The following is a 21,742-nucleotide window of genomic DNA, read 5'->3' as shown; positions in this document are numbered from 1 at the left end:
TATATGAGCTTCCAAACTAGATATTAGACCTATGTTTAGAAGGAGGGGGAGGAGGAATATTTCTCCCGGGCCGCTAATCGAACCCGGGACCTCTACGTTCGGTCACGGATGCAATAGGCCTTGTGCAAACTATGGCATATGCGCTCGCGTCTCGCGTCATCTCATACAACCGTGTTAGGGCAGCACGTGTGACAATTAAAATATTTACTATCTGCGTATTTGCTGTCACAATACCTAATTTTTTACCTAAACCCTGGGCACAAATCTCCCCTAAGAAGAGGTTCTTAGGGGAGATCAAGCCCAGAAGTGGGACGCATAATGAGTTGATGATGATTAAAGTAAAATGATCTTTATTTCGGGTCCGGTCGTTTGCCCCCGGTTTGTTATGCCCCCGATTTGAGCTAGGTACGATAAATGTAATTCAAAACTACATTTTTATAAAATGTACTGGTAGAATAGGTAAGCCAAATTATACTTGAAATCGTCACATTGGTTAAACTCTTCTACTCATTCATAAGACAGATTGAGGGTCGTATGCCAGAACTCTACTCAATGCTCAAGTCAGGATTTGAGCAGACTTGAATATGATTCCAAGCACTGGAAATACGACCCTAATGGCTTGCCTGACTTGAGTATGATTTTCAGTGCTCACTGCAATACTCAAGTCCTGACTTAAGCATTAAGTAGAGTTCTGGAATACGACCCTGAGATTGCTTGATGGGAAGAATGAGTAAGAAAGTCTAGGGGTTGCTCTTTGTAAATAAACATATCTTACACATTTTTTATTAACAATATTTATTTGAAATATAATGGATGGAGACAACTTGAAAAAGCTAGATTATTTTAAAAATGTCAGTTAGTTATAGGAATTGATTATTTGTTAGGAGCAAGAGCAATGCGGCATTCCGTGGGCGGCGCTAGTGTCGCGGCCGCCCCAGCACACGCTCGTCGTGGAACGTATGCACTCTGGCGCGCGTCGCTACATCGTGCTCGACTTCGGGCACACCATTCGACTTACGGATTTGGTAAGTTTATTCTTTCTTTGCAAATAAACCTTTAATAATTTATCTGGTATTGATATCAAAATATCTCACAATGGTACACGTATTATTTTAATTTCTTTTTAGTTCTTAAAAATTTATTTCACGACCTTGAATTCATGTCCTTCAGTCGAAATATTAGAGGTAATAAAGTAATATAAAACACTAATAGTAATAGCATAGTAGTAAACATTTTTTCTATTTGTGATGAATTTACATACAGGAATGAAAGACATTGCATTCGTCGGTAAAATTGGACGCGGCGGGGAGCACTTTTTTCTAGTTATCATTTGCAGGTGTCATCTTGCAAAATGGGATTTTCCCCGATATTTGGCGTGAATTTTAAAATTTGTTAAAAAAACCGTAAAACAAACAATAATAATATAAAAAATTAAATAGAATTATGAATAAATTGTATAAGGGCGCTTCAAATTAATGCTTTATTAATTTTTGATTCACTTAGGGTGGGCCAACGAGCGTAATTTTGTGAGTTGTGAGTCGCGTTTTTTGAGTCGCGTAGTTTACGTTCGTCTGAAATTCGGTTAGGGTGCCAGACGAACCTATTTTTTTCAGTTGCTTTTGTGCGTTTGTACGGGGTGTTTGCGTCATATAGTGTAATGGAGCAAGAAACGTTTCTACTCACGCGCATCCAATACCTGAAACTGACCACTTCTCTCGCCCCTTCTCCACCTCCCTCGACCATTCTCCACCTCTCTCGACCCTTCTCCACCTCTCTCGACCCTTCTCCACCTCTCTCGACCCTTCTCCACCTCCACCAGCACATTGCACGGTGCGACGGAAATTCAGTTGGAATTACGGGTGTGAGTCGGCAGATACTCATTTTGCGTCGTCGAGTGGAACAATTGTTTCATGTTATATAACCAAAAATCATTGTGTGTATGTGGTTCGCGAGCTTGCCGCGAGCGGAACGCGTCCGGTTTGCTGTTTCAAGCGTACACACTAGAACCTCGTTACTGTATCTGTTACATTACAGTTACAGCTCGCTAATGAGTACCCGGGTTTATATGTAACCGAATGCAGCGTAAATGACGCAACTCAAATAACACAACTCGCAACTCACAAAATTACGTTCGTCTGAATTCACCCTTATTGTGACTGCAAAAATAGCGCGCGGGTGACACGTCTATGGCGCGGCGCCACAGTGGTGCTACTGTAGCGCTTTTATAAGCCTCTAATATGAAGGCGCCCTAAGAGTAAAGCACGAAACAAGCAGAATGAGTAGAAACATTGAGTTAATCTGCTGCAGCTCCTCTATTGAGCAAAATGTCCAATAGATATTAGAATTCCCAAAACAACAGAAATGGAACCATACATTTTGTTTCACAGATAATCCCGTCATGTTCGGATCTAGTGACCCTGTGCATCGACATATGGGTGACGAGTGAAGAGACCGATTGCACCAAGCTAGCGTTCGCTACGGACATCGCTACTAAACACCTCGTCCTTACTGACATTCAGCCTGCGCCTCTCTGCCGGTATATGAAGGTGAGATACTCTTCTATCGAAGACCAATAGAAAGAAAGAAAAGTAGTTTATTTGGTATCCTTATGACAAAATATATATTACGGAATGAAATGAAATAACCTTAGGATAAGACACAACACAAAAAAATTACATTTAAAAGTTACCAAAATGGTCTCCACTCAGCTTTTTGTAACAAGACGCTGGTTTTCAGTGAAGCCGAATAAATAACAAGGATGATGTCGGTTCGGCCAAGCAGATAAATTAAACAAAATACAATCGACCTAAGCGTGAATCAAAATCACAAAAGTAATAATACATACAGTAAAAATGGGTGTACGTGTAGAGTAGTTGGGATGTAATAAAACCAAAACGGGCTGCGTGTATTGTGTTCTTATGTATTTGTTGTTGGGGCATTAATGTCAGTAGAAAAATGGCAAGAAGACACAGCACAGCCAGTGCTGTTAGACAACTGAGTTAATTAATAAAAATTTCTTAAATCATGATTTGAAGGAGGCAACAGATTTATACAACAATAACAATATGTTAACAAACTTGATTTACTTTGTAAATCATTTTTAAAACCATAAATGAAATCGCTCTCCTGTAATATTATCTAAACGCTCTTTAGACATTTTACCTTTCCAATGTCGATATAGTTGTTGAAATAGCTTCTGTTGATTAATGAGTGTCCTTCCATACCCAAATTTAGAATAATTTAACTAAAATGACGAACTTGAAAAGAAAAACAACTATTTGAAAAAACTTTTGATCTTGGGTTCAAAGATACCCAAAAGACAAGTCAACTTTGTATGGCCCGTTATGCACAATTTCCTCAAATAGTTTTTTCTACGTACAATAATTATTTATTATTCATAAATAGAGCACTTTATAACTAACAATCGTATAATATTTTTTTTACAAAAAATATATTGTCGGCTAAATTCGTAAACCTCATAATCTGCACTTTTGTATAGGCACAAAAAACAAAATGACTAGAAATAAAAAAATACGACAATCCATGATTATTCCTTTCTTTTTTATAACTAAAAAAGGGATTTGCTTGACACTTTTTCCTGTAGATTCTTGTCATGCGGGCTTTGCGTAATTAAATACAACGCTCGATCGACCTAAATTTTATTGTAGAAATAAAGAAAGAGAACTACAGGAAGGGAAAAGGACTGTTAAAGTAAAGGCTGTAACAAAACATAATGATATATAACAGATACAATAGTATAAAACACTCACCACTTGGATTGAAATACAGGTTATGGTAAAAAGGATCTTAACCCAAGAGGTCCTGTATTTTCTACAAAATATACTTTATAAGCAGTCCGGTTACATGATTTTCAATAGTACTACAAATGTTATGCTTTACAAGCAGTTAGGTTACATGATTTGGCTGGTCAGAATTTCATGCGAAGTCGAGCACGCGTGCTCGCTTCGGATATTTAGTAGAGAGTGGCGACGGAAAGAAGGAAACTAAGAGTGACGAAGAAGAAAAGGAATTTAAGAACCATTCAAAATTTCAAAATTAGGTGGCGAGGAACCAGTGAAAAGGGTGCTAAAAAGGTGAGATGACGAAGAATTAGGCAATTAAAATTGCCCGTATTATCCTTGAAGAGTAAAAAAGGTATTTCGCCCAAACGGAGACTACGAGGTTTTAAAATTAGCCGACGACATCGTGTATATGACCGGAAATAGAGACGAAATGTCATTTAATTTGTTTGAAAACTATTCTGCCATATCATTACTGTGACAACTGCGCTCCGATTGGCCAGTCCGAATTCGAAACAATTGACGGGTGTCAAGTAGAGATATTATCTTTATTACAATAAAATTAAAAAGGAAGGATATACATGTACCATTTCCTCGGGATTCAGTCGACGCCGATACAGGAACGACTGAAAATCAGCGTCTGTTTCGACCGAGATAGACATATTGCTGAGTCGTATCCTTTTCCTCGTTTGAGCCACTACGCACATTAATAAGTCACTTGTTGTTTTCTTTGTAGTCGTAATTTTAGATATATGTGTGTGTAGTGTTTCAATTCAGTGAATAAACTTCTTTCTTTCTTTCTTTTTTTTTTTAAATACAGAATATTTTTGGAATATACGGAGACGTATACACAGGTCAGTTGTTGGCGGCTGTCTATATTTCAGTGCAAACGAGAGTTGATATTTATATGTGATGTGTCTCTGATGAGCAGGGATCGGAATAGGTAGAGTTTTTTCGAAGAACATAGAAAATGGAGACTGCCTTACAATATTTTTTTAGGTCCAGACCTTTTCGGGACTTGGGAAATAACTTAAGAATATTAAAAATTGACGTATATTATATTATATTTATCTTAACTTTGCTACGTACAGTCGATCAGATCTGCGATATTGCGGACATTGGACTTTTTTACGACACCTCTTTAAAAAAATGCCAATCGAGAGATCTTATTGTCCTAATTAATAATTGTCATATCATATTTTGCCATAAATCGTATAGTTTAGTAGGAAAAAAAATATATGTATGTGTATTTTATTTATGGGACCATAACTTTAGTGCAAAGACTTAGGTGATCCAGTCTTGGAATCACTACAGACGTATTATTAGACCTATCTTCTATACATATGCACACTAAACGCGCGCCCAAACCTAAATACCTATTCACTACTTATACGCATCAGAAAATAGGCAAAAATTGCTCATAAATACGCTTAATGGTTCAATACATTAATTGGCAGTGATCGGAATAGGTAGGGTTTTTTCGAGGAACGTAGACAGAAAATGGAGACTGCCTTACGAGAATATTTTTTAGTTCTTGGATGTTTTCGAGATTCGGGAAATCACTCGAGTACATTAAAAATTGACGTTATTTGGGATAGGTAGGTTAGACTATATTTATCTTAACTTTGCGACGAGTTGTTGCAACACCAATTTTTCAGAATATTTAAGAAAAATTATTAATTTTTTTCTAAAAGTATATATTTACAATAGACTATCTCCCGCCAAACTGGAAACTACTAGAGTTAATAAGATTTGTATTACTAACATTCTGTTTTATGGACATTCCTGCAAAATCCTAAAACTATCGCAACGACTCTTCGTGTTTTAGGCATTTTAGGTTTTAACTTTCTGACTCGATTTTCATGTCATAATCAGAAAACTTCTGGATGCTTAACACATTTTGCCAGCCTTCTTTAAAATAAAAAACGGCGCGACATATAAACAATAGTAGATAGTAATATCGGAATAGATTGAGTATATTTACCTAAACTTCAAAGAAGGAGTACACGTAGAGTGGATAATACCGCACTCTGAAATACCGGAATGATCATCACAATGTTTTCATCCCGGAATTTTAAAAATCACGAATTATTATTATACTTTGAATACATTGATAATAAATAATTAGTTTTTGGGTTCGGAATTAAAACTGTTTTAAATTAAAGTCTCTTGCTTCACATATAGGAAAATAAAAGTAAATTGGTTGGTTTTCGTGTTTATTTGTTTCAGTAGTAAATTAAAACTTCTGTTTCGAATTCATACGGATGTTTTGTTATTACTTCAGATAATTACTGTAGTGATTCCAAAACTGGATCGACTAAGGCTCAGCTCACACTGGCGCAGTGTCAAAGCGTCGCGTCGCGTCCTGTTTTTCTACTACAATGCTACTCCGTCGTCGCGCGACGACGTTCGCTTTAGTGCGCCCGGATCACAGAGTGGTCAGCGTCTGACGCCTCACTGCGCCCAAGTGACGCGTGAAGCCGCTCGACTGCATCCAAGCGTCGACGCCTATTTCCATATTTGCATAACACAAATTTATACCTTAATAATGGGAAAATAGTGATGAATATACAATAGGCGGAAAACATGACGCGTCGCGACGCTTCGACTCTGCGCCAGTGTGAGTTGAGCCTTAAACTACGTAACGATGGGGCACTAAAGGTATGGTCCCATACAAAAAATTCACATTTTATTTTTTTCCTACTAATCTATTAGACTTATGGCAAAATAACGCACACATTCAACATAGCACACATTCAACATAGCCCCGCACTAGGGAAACCCTGTGTCGCGGGTGCCATGGACACACACATAGACAACCACAAATTACACCCAAACTCACGAGAGAAATAAATGTAAGCCATACAAACATTTCTCCCGGCCCGGGAATCGAACCTGGGACCTCTGCGTGGCAGTCCGGCATGGTAACCGTTCAGCCACGGAGGCAGTTAAGTTAAGTTAATGTGATATGACAATATTTAATTAGGACAATAAGATCTTTTTAGGGTGGTAAAAATCCAATGTTGGCAATATTGTTGATCCGACCCACTGTGTCGCAAAGTTAAGATAAATATAGTGTACCTTTTTGTCCCCAATTATGTCTATTTTTAATGTACTTAAGTGATTTGCCGAATCCCGAACAGGTCCAGGACCTAAAAAATATTGTCGTAAGGCAGTCTCCATTTTCTGTCTATGTTCCTCGAAGTTTAGGTAAAAAAACTCTACCTATTCCGATCCCCGCTGATGACCAAGAATGTATGGCCCTGATTTCGTCTGCATTTCTGGTTATATACTCGATGGCCGACGATATGCACTTTTTCCAATTGTCTTTAAAATTACTCGAAATGACTCGAGTGTTTGCTAAGCGACTATATTTTTCACCTCTTCTAAGCATAATTTGTTGCTCTTATAACTCGTTCAACGCCAGCTATGTGGAATAGTCCTGAAAGATTTTAAGATAATGTAAAATACTTGTTTATGTGTAGATAACAACGATCGGCCGCTACGGCATGTCGGCAATGAAGTGCAAGATTCCCCTAGGATGGTTCTACGGGGAAATAGCCGAGATCAGCAATGTTCCGGCTTCCATTAGCGCTTTGAACGCGCTGCATCAGGACTTGACTTGTCGGTTCCGGTGAGTTTGTTGCGCTTATTTAAATTTTGTCAAAAAATGGCTACATGACGCCATATGGTTAACCACCTAAAGCCTTGTGTAAATCAAAATCTGCATAACATGTGCAGTGATTCACACCCAAACAGTATATTTCGTATGATCACGAAGAACGCCCAGTTACATACATTATAATGAAATTATAGTATTCAAATTTAGCGCTATATATGCATTCTATGACCATAGTGTACGTAGAAAAAAAACTAAAAAAAATCCCGGTTGCGTGCTGAAAACTGAATTGCGCGGGCCTGCGGCATGTAATTATATTTTCGCCTCAATGGCTCGGAAAAGCTTTCCTTCTCATTAGAAATCTGCGCGCAAAAGCGTGGAAAGGGGTTTTGAAATTCAAACTTGACGATGGAATATGGTACTGAAATAAGGGGGTAGCTCAGATTACGTGGCGAGAGGCACTTCTATAAATTCAAACTGTAATAATCCTTAAAAATATACTTTATTTCACTTCTTTACATGTTTTTGGGTTACAAATCAATAATCTTAATGTGATATGTCAAGATCTTCTGTTTTCTTAACATTCTAAATACAAAACTATAATCATTACCTATGTTCAGCCAGCAATTCTACTCATAGAGTACAGCCTAGTCTACAGTACACCTAACTTTTCCTTTGATGAAAAAAAAAAACAATGACAAATTTAACTACGCGATTTGTCGTACATTATTTAAATAATTATAAATCCGGAGGTATACTTTATTCTTATTATTGTTGACATTGAATTGACAACGATAACTAATTTTGATAACTGGTTTGTTATAGTTCAACTGTTTTTTTTTCCATCTACCATTTTCCTCGCTATAGTGAGGTGAAAAGTTGTGTGTTTCGCTCGGCAGTAAAGTTGTTTTGCGTCTCGTGGCTTGAAAGCCTCGCTACGCTCAGGAATCTTAAAATCTGTCGCTTGCTCGGGTTTCAATACAAGCACTCGCGTCAAATAACAACTTTGCAGCCTTGCATGACAAATAACTATTAGTACATTTTAATGTGGAGTATTTGTAAAAAACAGCTTGTGGTTTCTTATTTTCACAGTTTAGCAACTGGCAAATTAATGGATTTGCTCAACCCCTATCTGGAATTATACAATGGTAACGCCGCTCACATGATGGCTTACCTCAATATCTCAAACGACACAGACCCGAAGGTCGTCACGGCCTACCAGGAGTGCATAGAATTGCAACAACAATTGCACACATGTAATAACGTGTTGAGAAAGCTCCAGAACAATTCGGATGTGAACGATCAGATCTTGGATTTGATTGGTAAAGGAAAAGTGACATCTGAAGCCCTGTTAGAACGTGCGTCCACAGACAAGTTGCGAGTGATTAGTGAGAATATTGTCGACATGCTTCTTTATTTCTTCTTCCAAGTCGGTGACACGGTAAGTGATACCCTACCGTTTATAATTTGTTAAAAATATACGATATTTTATTCTGCTTCGTCCTAATTATGACAGTATTTGTTTTTATGAAGACTGTTATACTACAGTCAAGAGCACGTCATGCTTGACACTTTGTACTTTGGACCGTTCTTATCATAAGCGGCATAGAGTTGGATTTAAATCGTAAGTGTCGAGCTTGACGTGCTCTTGACCCTGTACTTGGAGTACAGTACAGTGTAACAATAAATATGTTTATTCCATCATGGTGGTAATGGTAATTATGTATCCTCTATTTCGTAGTGATTTGTTCGTCCATTGTCAATACAATAGCAATTGAAATTACAATGAAGGGATAATGTGAACGTAATTAATATAAATAACACTAATAATAATTATAAAATAAATAGAAATTCATACAAAATACTATTAAAGTTATAATGTTGCCCCTTTAAAACAAAATACAGTTTCTTCAAAACAAATTCCTAAAGTACTAATGAAAGGTTCTCAATTCAGCTTGATATACTAATTTTAAAACTCGATTTTATTTTGCCAGCAACACGATGACATATCCCTGGAGTGGTGCTCCACTGTGTCGCCCCTCCTGTGGGAGTGGGGCGGTCGCTCAGCGGCGGCGCTAGCCACGCTGCTGGCACGGCTGTGCGGCTCACAGGCCTGGTGGGGGACGCATCTCGCTGATACCCTTACGGAGGCCTTTGCCACTGTCGACGCACCGCCTTTGGCTTTGGACAGGTAAAGTTGCACACATGATCAAAGTTTATCAACTTAACTTTGATCACGCTTTATGCGATTGCATAAATCACACAATTCAACGGTCCCATATTTCCCATAATTCGGTAAAAATGTCAACAGCTATAAAAAAAACCGAAAACGGAATGAAAACTATAGAAATAAACGCATCTGTGTTTTTACGTCGTGAATGTATTTAATTTATTTTTATATGTGTATTTATTTTATTTATATGCTATTTTCATGAATAAAAAAAACAATAATTAAATATTTTTATCCAAACGTAAAACAATTGTGTACTTTAATAGAATTTAAAGTAATATTGTAGAAAAAAAATTATGGGTTACACCACTTTTGCACTGATAGCCTCAATTGTACTGTCATCACAAAACTGCTAAACAATGCTCACCTCAACGCCAAACAAACTTTTGTTGTGGTCACCAGGTGCCTGGTGCTGGTGATGTACATGTGCCGCAAGAGCCTGTTCTCGCACGGCGACTCGGAGACGGGCGTGGCGCAGGCGCTGAGTGCGCGTGCGCTGGCACTGCTGCGCTCGCCCACGCCGCAGCCCGCGCTGGCCGCCGCGCTGCTCACCGCGCTCGCCTCGGTGCTGGACAGCGTCGCCGCCTCGCACTACAAGCACACCAGGTGAGGGATCGACTCGCCACTGAAGTACCGTCATGCTATGATGGCCGTTTTGACAGTTATTAGTGAGGTGAAATCTCTATTCATTGTCGACAAAAATATAATCAAATGCGAGTCGCATCTATAAGTTTTTAGATTTATAACTACTATTACAAGGGCTCGCTAATTAAAAAGTTTTAATAAAACGAAAATAAAGAAATTTACTTAATATTTCAATGAACCGAATATTGCAATGAAAATGAATATACTTATTCATCGAGTATACAACCGGAAATAGAGACGAAATGTCATTTAATTTGTTTGAAGACTATCCTCCGAAATCATTACTGTGACAACTCGAAACAATTGACGGGTGTCGTCAATTATTATATAACACATTGGTCAGTTATTGGCGCTGTACTAGTTCATTTTTCTAATTTGTGATTTCAGCGCAAACGAGAGTTGATATTTAAAAGTGACATACGGCCCATTTGCCTGATGAGCTGCCAGGGATGGGTGGCCCTTATTTCGTCGTCTCTATTTCTTGTTATATACTCGATGTACTTACTATACTTTATTTGCACACAAGTAACAAATTTATACAAAAAGAGACGGAAAAAAGGGTGCTACAAAAAGCCACATTCAATAATTCATAAATATTTAATCAATATTCGTCCGTACTACTATTGTGAAATTACATTATTGGAGAAATTACAGGCACATGGGACTTGTCAACTTAAGCCTGAGTGGCACTGCAACTCTTATGAACAGGCGTGTAGCTTACCATCAGGCGCACGACTCGTTCGTCCCGTCACTTGATACTATAAATAAAAAATTCACTGTCGTCGCTCCTAAGCAACGATCGTAATAGGTTTCACTTTTAAAAATTTCGAATTTCGAAAAATAAATGTCGAGTTGTGTCGTAAAATTATACATTTCATAAATTTTTCAAAACGGCTATCATAGCATGACGGTACTTTAGTTGTTCTAGCTCACGGGAATAATAATGACAATAACGCGTACACACTCATAGCCCCGCACTAGGGAAATCCTTCATCGCGGGTGCCATGGACACTCACATAGACAGCCACAAATTACACCCAAACTCACGAGAAAGAAATAAATGTAGGCCACATTGACTTACAAATAAATAGACGACGGTTCTAATACAAAAACCACGAAAAAAATGTCCCAAGTCAAACTATTTAAACGTAGTGACATGTAAAGGAATATGAAAAAGCTAAAACGTTGAATTTAAATTGTAATGTCATCGCAGTACTGTCTAATTTTGCTTGCTTTACTGTCAGTCGAACAAACGAAGACTAAAGCGCCATATAAATATTTCTCCCGGCTCGGGAATCGAACCCGGGACCTCTGTGTGGCAGTCCAGCGTAAGCATATGGTAACCGTTTGGTCACGGAAGCAGTTCAGGAAGGTATATATCAATATAGAAAAAAACCTTGATTTTTCTGAATTTTTCACAATTTTTCTCTTATATATTTTATTTTCTTTTTTAACCGACTTCAAAAAAAGGAGGAGGTTCTCAATTCGACTGTATGTTTATTTTTGTATGTATGTTACGCGATAACTCCAGTATTTGTGAACAGATTTTCATGATTATTTTTTGTTGGAAAGAGGGCACCATAGTGGTCCCATTTCATTTTGAACAAAATCATTCATCATCAAAATCATCATGAACATTCATTTTTAGAACTAGCGCCTAAATTTTACTTAAGGAGCAATTATTTTAATGGGTGGTTTTGCTATTCTCCAATTCAAGGCGTTTTTTTCTCAATATACTTTGAGTAGTGAGATCCGATTTTTATTATCTCCTATGTCAATTCCTGTATAGTGGCGAACTAGGGGATATTTCAATAAAACTTGGCAAACAATTGTAATTCCACGTACGTTTGAGGTCGGTTTTTGATCTAAAAAACATTTGGAAAAATTCTATATTATTCGCCTTGAGTGAAAACCTCGCAAACGCGTTTTTACATAATTCGTTTTTACTGATTTTTATTGAAGAAAAACTTATACACTTCTTGCTCGAATATATTTTATTCGAGCAAGATACAATTTATTTTATTTTATTGGATAAGGTTCAGCAACAGATTACACATCAGAATATACATTAACAAAACTGTTCTACATGAATGAATATAAACCTGCAATCCAATTATATTAATTATATTATATTAAAGTAGCAACAGAGCTCGTTGTGAAAGAGTTCATCCAGGGAACTACTGCCACCTTACCTATTTCTGCCGCCAAGCAGTAATGTGAGCATTACTGCGTTCCAGTTTTGAAGCTGCTGGTGAAATTGCTGGTGAAGCTTCTGGTGAAATTACAGGCACATGGGACTATTCAACTTATATCTCAGGGTGATAGGCCCAGAGCACCTCAAATCTTTGCGATTTCAAGCTCTGAGTGGCACTGCAACTGTTATGGACAAGCGTGTCGGTTACCATCAGGCGCACGACTTGTTCGTCCCATCACTAAGTATCATAAAAAAAACCTGAAAGATGTATAATTTAACTAATTAAAATGCTAACTACAAATATTATTGCGTTTACTGCATTCTACACCACATTTTTATCTTCTTCCTGAAAAATTACATAGAAGTCACATAGGTATTCACTCTAAGACGGCGTTATGGTCGATTACCCAACACTTGTCACAACTGACTGATGCTTGTTCAAGGTCTCCGAAAACGCGGGAGTTTCTCACGACCACAATTATTGGACGATGCCAGGCGGAATATTTCGGGCTTTGCTCGCGATGACTTTCCTGTAAATATTACAAAGAAATGTTTTTTAATTTCTTTTTTATTGAAATTCTATTTACTTCTAGATGGGATTGGGTGACCGGCGGACGGCCAGGCAGCGGCGGAAACTCAGACGCAGGCTCTACCGCTTCACCCCGAACAAACGAGTGCAAGCTACACCGACGCAAGCTCCACAAGAAGCTGTTACATCAAATGCAGGAGCTAGAAGCCGCGCGGAGGGGGATACAGGTCGCTTTGGAGGAACAGCAGGTTAGTTTTACTATTAATTGTATTGGTTTTATTCACCATGGTACATGATAACATACTTTAAAACAAGTAAAGCGTAATGACATGGTAACCAATTTAAAAAAGTCTGGCTACAGCCACATTTGCACATACATGTGCAAGTAAAAACAATATAACAAGGTAGGAAGTGAAGCAATAAACGTTTTTGACAGAATCATGCAAAGTGACGATTAATAAATATTCATTCATTCATAGGAAATGAACTATTTGTCCGGATTTAAATCGCGTATATTTGTTTTTTCAAACAAACCGACGTTTCGGGCCCTTAACAGGTCCCATGGTCCCATGGTCACGGTTGAGTCAATCAACCGTGACCATGGCACCTGTAAAGGGCCCGAAACGTCGGTTTGTTTGAAAAAACAAATATAGGCGATTTAAATCCGGACAAATAGTTTCATTTCCTATGTGTAACAATCGCGAAAACCTAAGAACTCGATATTCATTCATTCATTCATTCAAATGGCCTGCCTATCCCAATAAGAATCCAAAGGCGTGAATATATCATTGGGCAAAAGCAACATTGCGAAATTTTTATCAGGGACCATATTTTTGATCTTAACGACTATTTTAAAATATGTACGTTCTGTTTTAAAATTCAATTTAGGTGTCAATTAAGTTTTAAAATTCAATTTAAATTTAATTTCAGGACGTAAACATTTTAAAACAGTCGTGAAAAGCTAAAACGTGCTCTCGATTTTTTTTCGAAATGTCGCTTACGCCCTTGTTATAAAAACACCGACGGTATTATGTAATCGGTAATCAGGATTTTATTGTATTCCACAATAAAATCTAATTAAAATATCATAATTCTATAATTCCATCAATCTTAAGTATTCATCTACAGTATAGTACCATTAAGACAAAAGAATTTGTTTCAGCTCTGATATCTATCAGATAGGTATGATAAAAAAACTTCGTCTGGCGATTTGTTACATATTTTAATGGACATGACAAATGCGCTATCTGCGTGCATTTTGAGACGGGGGAGTATTAATCTGTACCTTTATGTATAGTGAGTAGGAAGGTCTGATCCTTTAGTGTAGAACTCTGAATGTTTTACGTACAAATATATATGTTTCTAAAATATATGGTGAAGTGACTTTTTATACTTGGAAATATTTATATTTCTTAACAAACACATTGTTCTGTGTGTATTTGTTCAGCGCGCCCGGTTTAGTCTGAAAGCGCGCATGGCGATGGTGGGCAAACGCGGGGGTGGAAAGCCGGAGGACGATCCGCCGGCAGGGAGTCGCGCGCCGCGAGTCGTGCCCGCGCCGCTCGCCGCGCAGCTCGCGCAGGCACTCGTCGCGCACATGCTCGCCATGGATAGTAGCAGCGGAGGCGATACGCTGCTGCTTTGCGCCAAGGTAATCACTTGCGGAAGTTTATGACCAAGAATTTGAGGCTAGGAATTTTGTGCATCTCCGAAACTGTAGCTTTCGTGCGAATTGGCTGTTTTATTTTGTATTTTAATATATAGTTTGGTAAGTGACGTATGTAAATAAGTATTGTATATTATGTATGTCACATTTTATACAGTAAGGTATATGTTATATTATTAAGATACGTTTATATGTCGATTGCATGTATTTGTGTAAGTTATGTGAGAGTAGCCTACGGGACAATTTTCTCTACCAAATTTTCTTCATTAAGTAAACATGTACTTACAGGTCGTGGGACGATTATGCGCCTTGTCTGGCGGCGCGGGGTTGTTAGATCCATCTTGCGTATTGGGACTAGCACGGCTCTGCGTCACTCTGCCTCCGTGGCCTCAGCACGCACTTACAACTCTACTACAGGTAAATAGTACACGTTCAAGCACATTTTATTTATTTTTAGTCTGTCGTTTTAAGAAAGAGTAAAATGACAGTTCATTGAGCAAAAGTGTTCCCCGCTTGCGAGCATTTAGTGATTGCAGTCGATAAATATTTCATCGACTATAGACTGAATATTGGTCACGCTTATGGAATAAATAGACGGTCTTGTTCCATTTGAATAATCCTAGACCCACAATTCATCCAATTATTGAGCATAAGTTCATGTCAATTGTCAATTTTTGTAAGTTCATACAGACATACACTGTATTTAGAACTATGTTTATGAAAAATACAAAGAGGAGATATATAAGAGATGGATAATTAAATCCGGTTATTTTTGTTAAAATGTATGTAAATAAAAAATTGATCACGATGCTAGTAGACCAACTGTCCAAATAAGAATAAAGAACGCAATAACGCAATTAGTAATCAATAGAACGTCGGTATATTCACAATTCAGTCATTTTTAGCATAATGTTATCTTCTTTCACAATCTATCGATAAAACTATCGACAACTACACATAACTGTTTAAAATTTTATGAAAACTGGCAACCCTACAAATGTCATTTTACTCCAACTTTAAAAAAGACTAATTTGTGAACATTATAATATAATTATAATAATTATTACATATTCATGATTTAATTGAATCATGTGACGACCCGTTTTTACATGCCTATTTTTATTTTCTGGTGAAACATGTACTTACCTTGCTATTGTTATTTCGGTCGTCATGTTTCTTGCAAACATACCGATTTGATTTGATCATTTTGCATTGATTGGTATCTATTGATGACTACAGTTTACGTACAAAGGTTCTTTTTGGGGTAAGCCTGCAGCTTATTTTCGGGGCATCGAACACATTTTAATTCAATTGACTTTATTACGCAGTCAATTTACCATATATTATAACTTGTGTTCCAAATCTTTCAATTAATTCTCCTTAAATTTTCTATGCTCGTGGCTGTGTTTTAACTCACCCCAACTTATACAACTACAATTTTCAACTAACTTCAACTACAATCAAGATCTCCAAGGCTATAGAATGATTCTTATAAAGGTCTCCTGTATTTAGCATAATTTCAAATTCATTACGCGTTTTATAAAGGCGTTATAAGAGTGTGATTCGTCTATAATCCACTGTGATTCGCCTTGTTGCGGCAAAGTTTTTGTAATTTTTATGTTGACGCAAGTGCTATAATTTGTACACTTATGCAGTCCAATCAGTCACAAAAACCAATTAATGAAATAGATATTATTACTAGCAGTAGAACACCTTGTGAAAGAGTTCGTCCAGGGTAGTACTGCCAGCTACTTCTGCCGTCAAGCAGTAATGTCAGCATTGCTGTCTTTTGGTTTTGAAGGGTAAGGGTGCTAGTGAAATTAAAGGCCCATGGGACTTGTCAACTTACGTCTCAGGGTGACTGGCGCAGTGGTAGTGCCCCTCAGATATTTGCAATTTAAAGCTCTGAGTGACACTGTAACTGTTATGGACAGGCGTGTAGCTTACCATCAGGCGGACGACGTGTTCGTCCCGTCACTTGATGTTATGAAAAAAAAAATTAAATAATTTTTTTTATAGACAAACTAGTTAATTTGATTACTAGTTTGTCTAAAAAACTAATTTTATAAAAATTCTCCAATATTGTAGAATGCCATTTCTACCCCTTCTATGCCTGTATCACGTTTATCCTCTCAGGACTTAGTGGAATACGAAAGCGGCGAAACCTCACCCGGAACAACGAACGACGAGTCTTGGACAGACACAGCAACGGGATCGGGGTCGGCAAGCGGCTCGTCAAGCGGTGCCAGCTCGGGCGCAAGCGCCGGCGCAGCTACCGGCGCGGGTCGGGTGGTGTACGTCGCGCCAGATGGAGACGTGTTCCCGCCGCAAGGCAAGGCGCCTAGATTCGGCAAGTGTTTCTATAGTTAGGATTACTATTCATAGCAGAACAACATTGTTATCATAATAATAATCAAGCTGTTATACATTCCACTTGGTCTCGAACTGCTACGGGGTGGATTCAAGGCGAATCGGGTTCTCAATTGAAAATTACTGTGTAAAAGATTGCAATTACGACGGTCACTGATGAAACGACGTAAGAACGATTTTAACTATTAATAGTTGCTGTAGTTAAATTAGTAGTGGTTACGGTAAATGAATAGACATTTACAACGTCATACTAACATTTTTGTCAGAGTTCATGGGCCTAATGAAGTTGATTTTAATTTTTCTTCTTTTCAACTTCAGTTCCAGACTCAGTAGACGTAATCCCGCAGTCGATAAAGATGGAGGAGCTGTCGCAAGTCGCCGAGTCGGACGACTCAGAGTCAGAAGTCCAGTACGTGCTTACTGCCGCTAAGAAGGATCAGGCGCGGTCCAAACCAGTTGCGACTAACACTTCTAGGTAGATGCGGATGTTTTACTTCACTCAATATTCTCATTCTACATCCCACTGCTGAGCATGGGTCTCCTCCAAGGAGATGGTTTAGGTTACCGTCCGCCACACTGGGTTTATGCGGGTTGGGGATTTTGCATTTTCCAAGGTTGTGAAGTTACCGTCACCGTTAGCAAGCGATATTGTATGATTACATACTATTATTGTACCTTGATTTCTGCATTGACGTGTTATAGATCTAGTTTTATTTTGCTGCAGTAAGATGTTATAGTTCTAGTTTTAATTTTGCTGTAGTAAGATGTTCTCCTAGTTTATTTTGTTGACGAGGTAAAATAGTATTATGACATTTTGTTCGCATTTTAAGTTACTTATCAACGTGTTAACATTAAATATCAATAACATTTAACATATTTATACATTAATAGTATGTACATTTTTAACAAATATTTTATGATTCCACTGATTACTCCTAGAACAATCTCGTGGTAACGGTTACGCGATTCTGCCCTTACATTTGGTCCTTTGAGCCGGATCGAAAGACCATCATGTAAGGCCGAATCGATGGTCCTTCGATCCGGGTCGGATATTGGTAACCAAGTTAAAATGCTAACAAAATGTCATAATACTATTTTATTTACCTCGTCAACAAAATAAACTAGAACTAGAACAGATATTGCCACTAAACATTAACAAATGTACATAAAAAAATAACGTGCAACTTAGAAATTATGTTCGTCAACTTTTCAATCTGGAAGCAACCACTACCATTGCATTATATTATGCTTTTAACTCAACTATGTACATGACAAAATACTATATTAAAGTTTATATTGTAATGACTTAGCCTTAATGAACTACATTAACGGCCGGACGCGTTCTGAAGCGTAGCAGCGGTAACAGCATTTATAGCTTACGTTGGGCACGCGAAGTAGGTACACTTGCGGTGTCTATTTAGATATATGTCAATGGTAGGCAGTTCAAACAGCGACTATTTGAGTCATGCTCCATTCGCTACGCTCCTGACAAACCTCCATCGTCTCTTCCGCTCGCATCAGTGTCTTTATGCCTTTTTGTTCTTGGTACTTTAATCCTGGCTTTTTTAAGGACATCCGCGCCCCATCTGATGGAGATAGTACATCGAGGTTCACTTTCATCACATTTCCATTCAAATTTGTTCTGTCAACCCACAAACAAATCCACCTTTTTAATGTGACCAAATGACCAAAGCATACTGCATAGTTTATGAAATTGAGCCAATATTTTATTGTCCTTGACAGCAACATATCGAGTTGCGTGGACGCCCGTCTCGAGAGCGGACTCTCCGCAGCGGGTGAAGCCGCGGCACGTAGAGTGCTACTAGCCGGTGGCGGAGCCCTAGCCGCGGCTATCCGTGCGCCAGCGCAAAGGGGCGCTGCCTCAACACAGAGACAGCCTCATCAGCCTAGGACGCATCCACCCTTAACGCATACGTTATATGACGTATTTAGACATTTGGCGTTGGAGTTTCATTATCAGGTGAGTACCATCATTACCATGAATTATTGAAATATTCCTTATAGAATATTCAAAATAATAGAATAAACTAACGTAAATCAGGCGGTTTTGTTGCGAAGAAGAAAGAAATTTTAGAGTTCCAAAGGGGGAAAATAATATAATATTCTCATATTGAAGTAGTACTTGTAGGGTTCAGGTTACTAAGATAATATAACACGTCTTTTATGGCCTAAATCGCATATGAGTTAACAAAAGATTTGCAGAGCTCCTGGCGTTATATAAAGTCTAATCTTAAAGATAGAAAGATAGCTAGAAAAAACGGCTCATTATCGTTAACGACGTTTTTTAGATGGACTGCACTTTCATGGAGAACGTGGTCTCGCTGTGGTTAACTCTGAACGGATCGGCGTGGGGTTGCGGTGGCGCGTGGTCTCTGGCTACGCTAGCTGTGCCCGCTGACACACCACGTATACGTCTAGCCTCGGACACCGTCAATGCGCTGCTCAATTCTTTGTGCCAGTAAGTATTGAGATTGTCAGAGAAGGAACTGTAATAGGGGTATAGCTCTAATGCATTGCGAGAGGTACTTTTAATAATATAAATCGGGATTAATCCTTAAAAATATACTTTATTTCACTTTTTTACATAATTTTAGTATTGCGTTACAAATCAAAACTCTCTGTCTGTCAAGATCTTCTGTTTTCTTAACATTCTAAATACAAAACTATAATCATTACCTATGTTCAGCCAGCAATTCTACTCATAGAGTACAGCCTAGTCTACAGAACCAATCACCACTTAAGCCTAAACGCAGATTAATTGGTTGCCTCGCCACACCAATTTTGTTTTATTACCTGATCTTAAACTAGGAAAATAACTATAATGCGGAACACTCGGACCTTCCAAAAATGGTTCAATCGAGAATTGGTTTTATTAGGATTTAAGTGACAGTGGGCGAGGCAAATTGCTCGTGGAACAGGTGGCCGATGTTGTTTATGTGTAGTCGAGTGGCGACGGCTTACCAAAAGACGCAGCGTGGGCAGATAGACATCCGGTCTTGCACCCGCAAGGCCATCGACCTGATGAAGGTTGCGGAAATCCACTGGATAGGAGCAACGGAAGGCGATACGACGGGAGGCCTGTATCTAGCAGTGGTCGTCTCCGGTTGAAATGATAATGGGAATCGAACACCAGATCTCTTCATTTAGTGCAGTGGACTTTTTGAATCATCCCCTGCAAACTAAGCACGGAATTATGTCGCCCTGCAACATGCAGCATTACGTAGTTCAGCTGTCAAACAGTAATGTGAGTTCCGCTTTTGAAGGGTATGAATGCTGGTGAAAATGCAGGCACATGAGTCTTTTCCTTATATACCTCAGGATGACGGGCACAGTGGCAGTATCCTTCAGATACTTGCGAAATCCTTAAAGCTCTGAGTGGCATTGTAACTGTCATAGATAGGCGTGTCGCGTACCACCAGGCGCACGACCTCGACCACGACTCAACCCATCGCTTGATATCGTTAAAAAAAATCATGAAAAATGTGACACTTCTCCCATGTGCAGAAGCAACAAACATTTTAAATAATTCGTAATTTTATAACTTTACAACCTTCAGGTTAGAGAACATCTCACTGCGTTGTTGGGTGTTATCAATGCAAGCACTGGCGTGGATCGCAAGCCTGCCTCTACAAACGGAGGGAAGCACTCAGACCATGGGCCGAGTGATATTGGAGTGCGAACACTTCGTCCCGGCTATCGTCAAGTTCATTACCATGAATGTTAACACTGACGGTGCTGTTTCTTCTTCGGAACCTTATCTTGTGAGTGATTTACATTTCTTATTCTTGGCGGGTGTTGTCCACCTTTGGACTATGCTTGTAATATGGGTCACGTCAGTCACGTTTGTCGCTAAAAAGGAACAAAGGATAGTGGCTTGTATGACATAACAGCACTATCGTAAAAATTGTTTCAATTGACTCTCGTCTAGGCAATTTTTGAAGATGTGTGTCGTAGTATAGTTATGTATGTGTTATTTATTTTACTTATAAGAAACAGACACCAGCATTCAATATGTAGGTAAATAAATTACAACTTAAAAGGAAAGTAATATTGAATTACAGGACGTTGGTCTTATATATTTGTAATATTGTATGTATTTATTAATCCCTGACATAAAAAGAAGGGAACCAGAAGTTTGAAACCTTTGTTTGTGTTTATTTGTCCTATCGTAGTTCCAAAATGGAAGGACTGGTTTTTATTTGAAGGCTTATTTAGTCAGGATAGTTCTTAACTTTGTTTAATGAACATCAAGCTGTTTAAAGTACATAAACTTTTTTCCCAGTTAATGACTTGAAATTTGATATCCTATGGAAATCCAATGACGTTATTATAATTTATGGTAGATAACCTTGATATGGATGAATGTTTGGACTCATTAATTTGTTTTCATCACTTACACACGGTCTTAATTATTTTTCATTACAATTGCACGTAAATAGCATTATTGTATGCAGACTAACTTGACTATAATGCACTAAATAAAACCTTCGAGCCCTTTTTCTTCTCAATACACTACCATGATTGTAACGAGAAGACAAAAGGCTCGAGGGTTTTATTTGGGGCATTATAGTCAGATTAGCCTCCTTGCAATCATACTAATTACTTGCAAATGTGGTGAAAAAATTGTATGTTTCATGAGCGGTACGGGAATTACGAAACTCGACTCTA

The 21,742-nt window shown here is 38.3% G+C and overlaps 1 protein-coding gene across 1 annotated transcript in view; it reads left to right on the top strand.

The window, feature by feature from the left end:
* LOC113226684 (baculoviral IAP repeat-containing protein 6) overlaps positions 1–21,742 on the top strand; it is a 75,864-nt gene that overhangs the window by 18,865 nt on the left and 35,257 nt on the right. Inside the window, exons 12-25 of the mRNA XM_026459406.1 lie at positions 885–1,025; positions 2,388–2,546; positions 7,286–7,434; positions 8,512–8,860; positions 9,414–9,610; positions 10,052–10,255; positions 13,082–13,265; positions 14,465–14,668; positions 14,972–15,100; positions 16,820–17,033; positions 17,372–17,528; positions 18,797–19,034; positions 19,363–19,532; positions 20,631–20,835. Coding sequence (XP_026315191.1) covers positions 885–1,025; positions 2,388–2,546; positions 7,286–7,434; positions 8,512–8,860; positions 9,414–9,610; positions 10,052–10,255; positions 13,082–13,265; positions 14,465–14,668; positions 14,972–15,100; positions 16,820–17,033; positions 17,372–17,528; positions 18,797–19,034; positions 19,363–19,532; positions 20,631–20,835 — 2,700 coding nt within the window. The remainder of the gene's footprint in view (positions 1–884; positions 1,026–2,387; positions 2,547–7,285; positions 7,435–8,511; positions 8,861–9,413; positions 9,611–10,051; positions 10,256–13,081; positions 13,266–14,464; positions 14,669–14,971; positions 15,101–16,819; positions 17,034–17,371; positions 17,529–18,796; positions 19,035–19,362; positions 19,533–20,630; positions 20,836–21,742) is intronic.

Source organism: Hyposmocoma kahamanoa, unplaced genomic scaffold (genome assembly GCF_003589595.1).
Source record: "Hyposmocoma kahamanoa isolate Upper Pololo Valley unplaced genomic scaffold, ASM358959v1 192, whole genome shotgun sequence".
Lineage (NCBI taxonomy): Eukaryota > Metazoa > Arthropoda > Insecta > Lepidoptera > Cosmopterigidae > Hyposmocoma > Hyposmocoma kahamanoa.
Note: the sequence above shows the minus strand (reverse complement) of the source record. Positions and strands in the feature narration are given on the sequence as shown.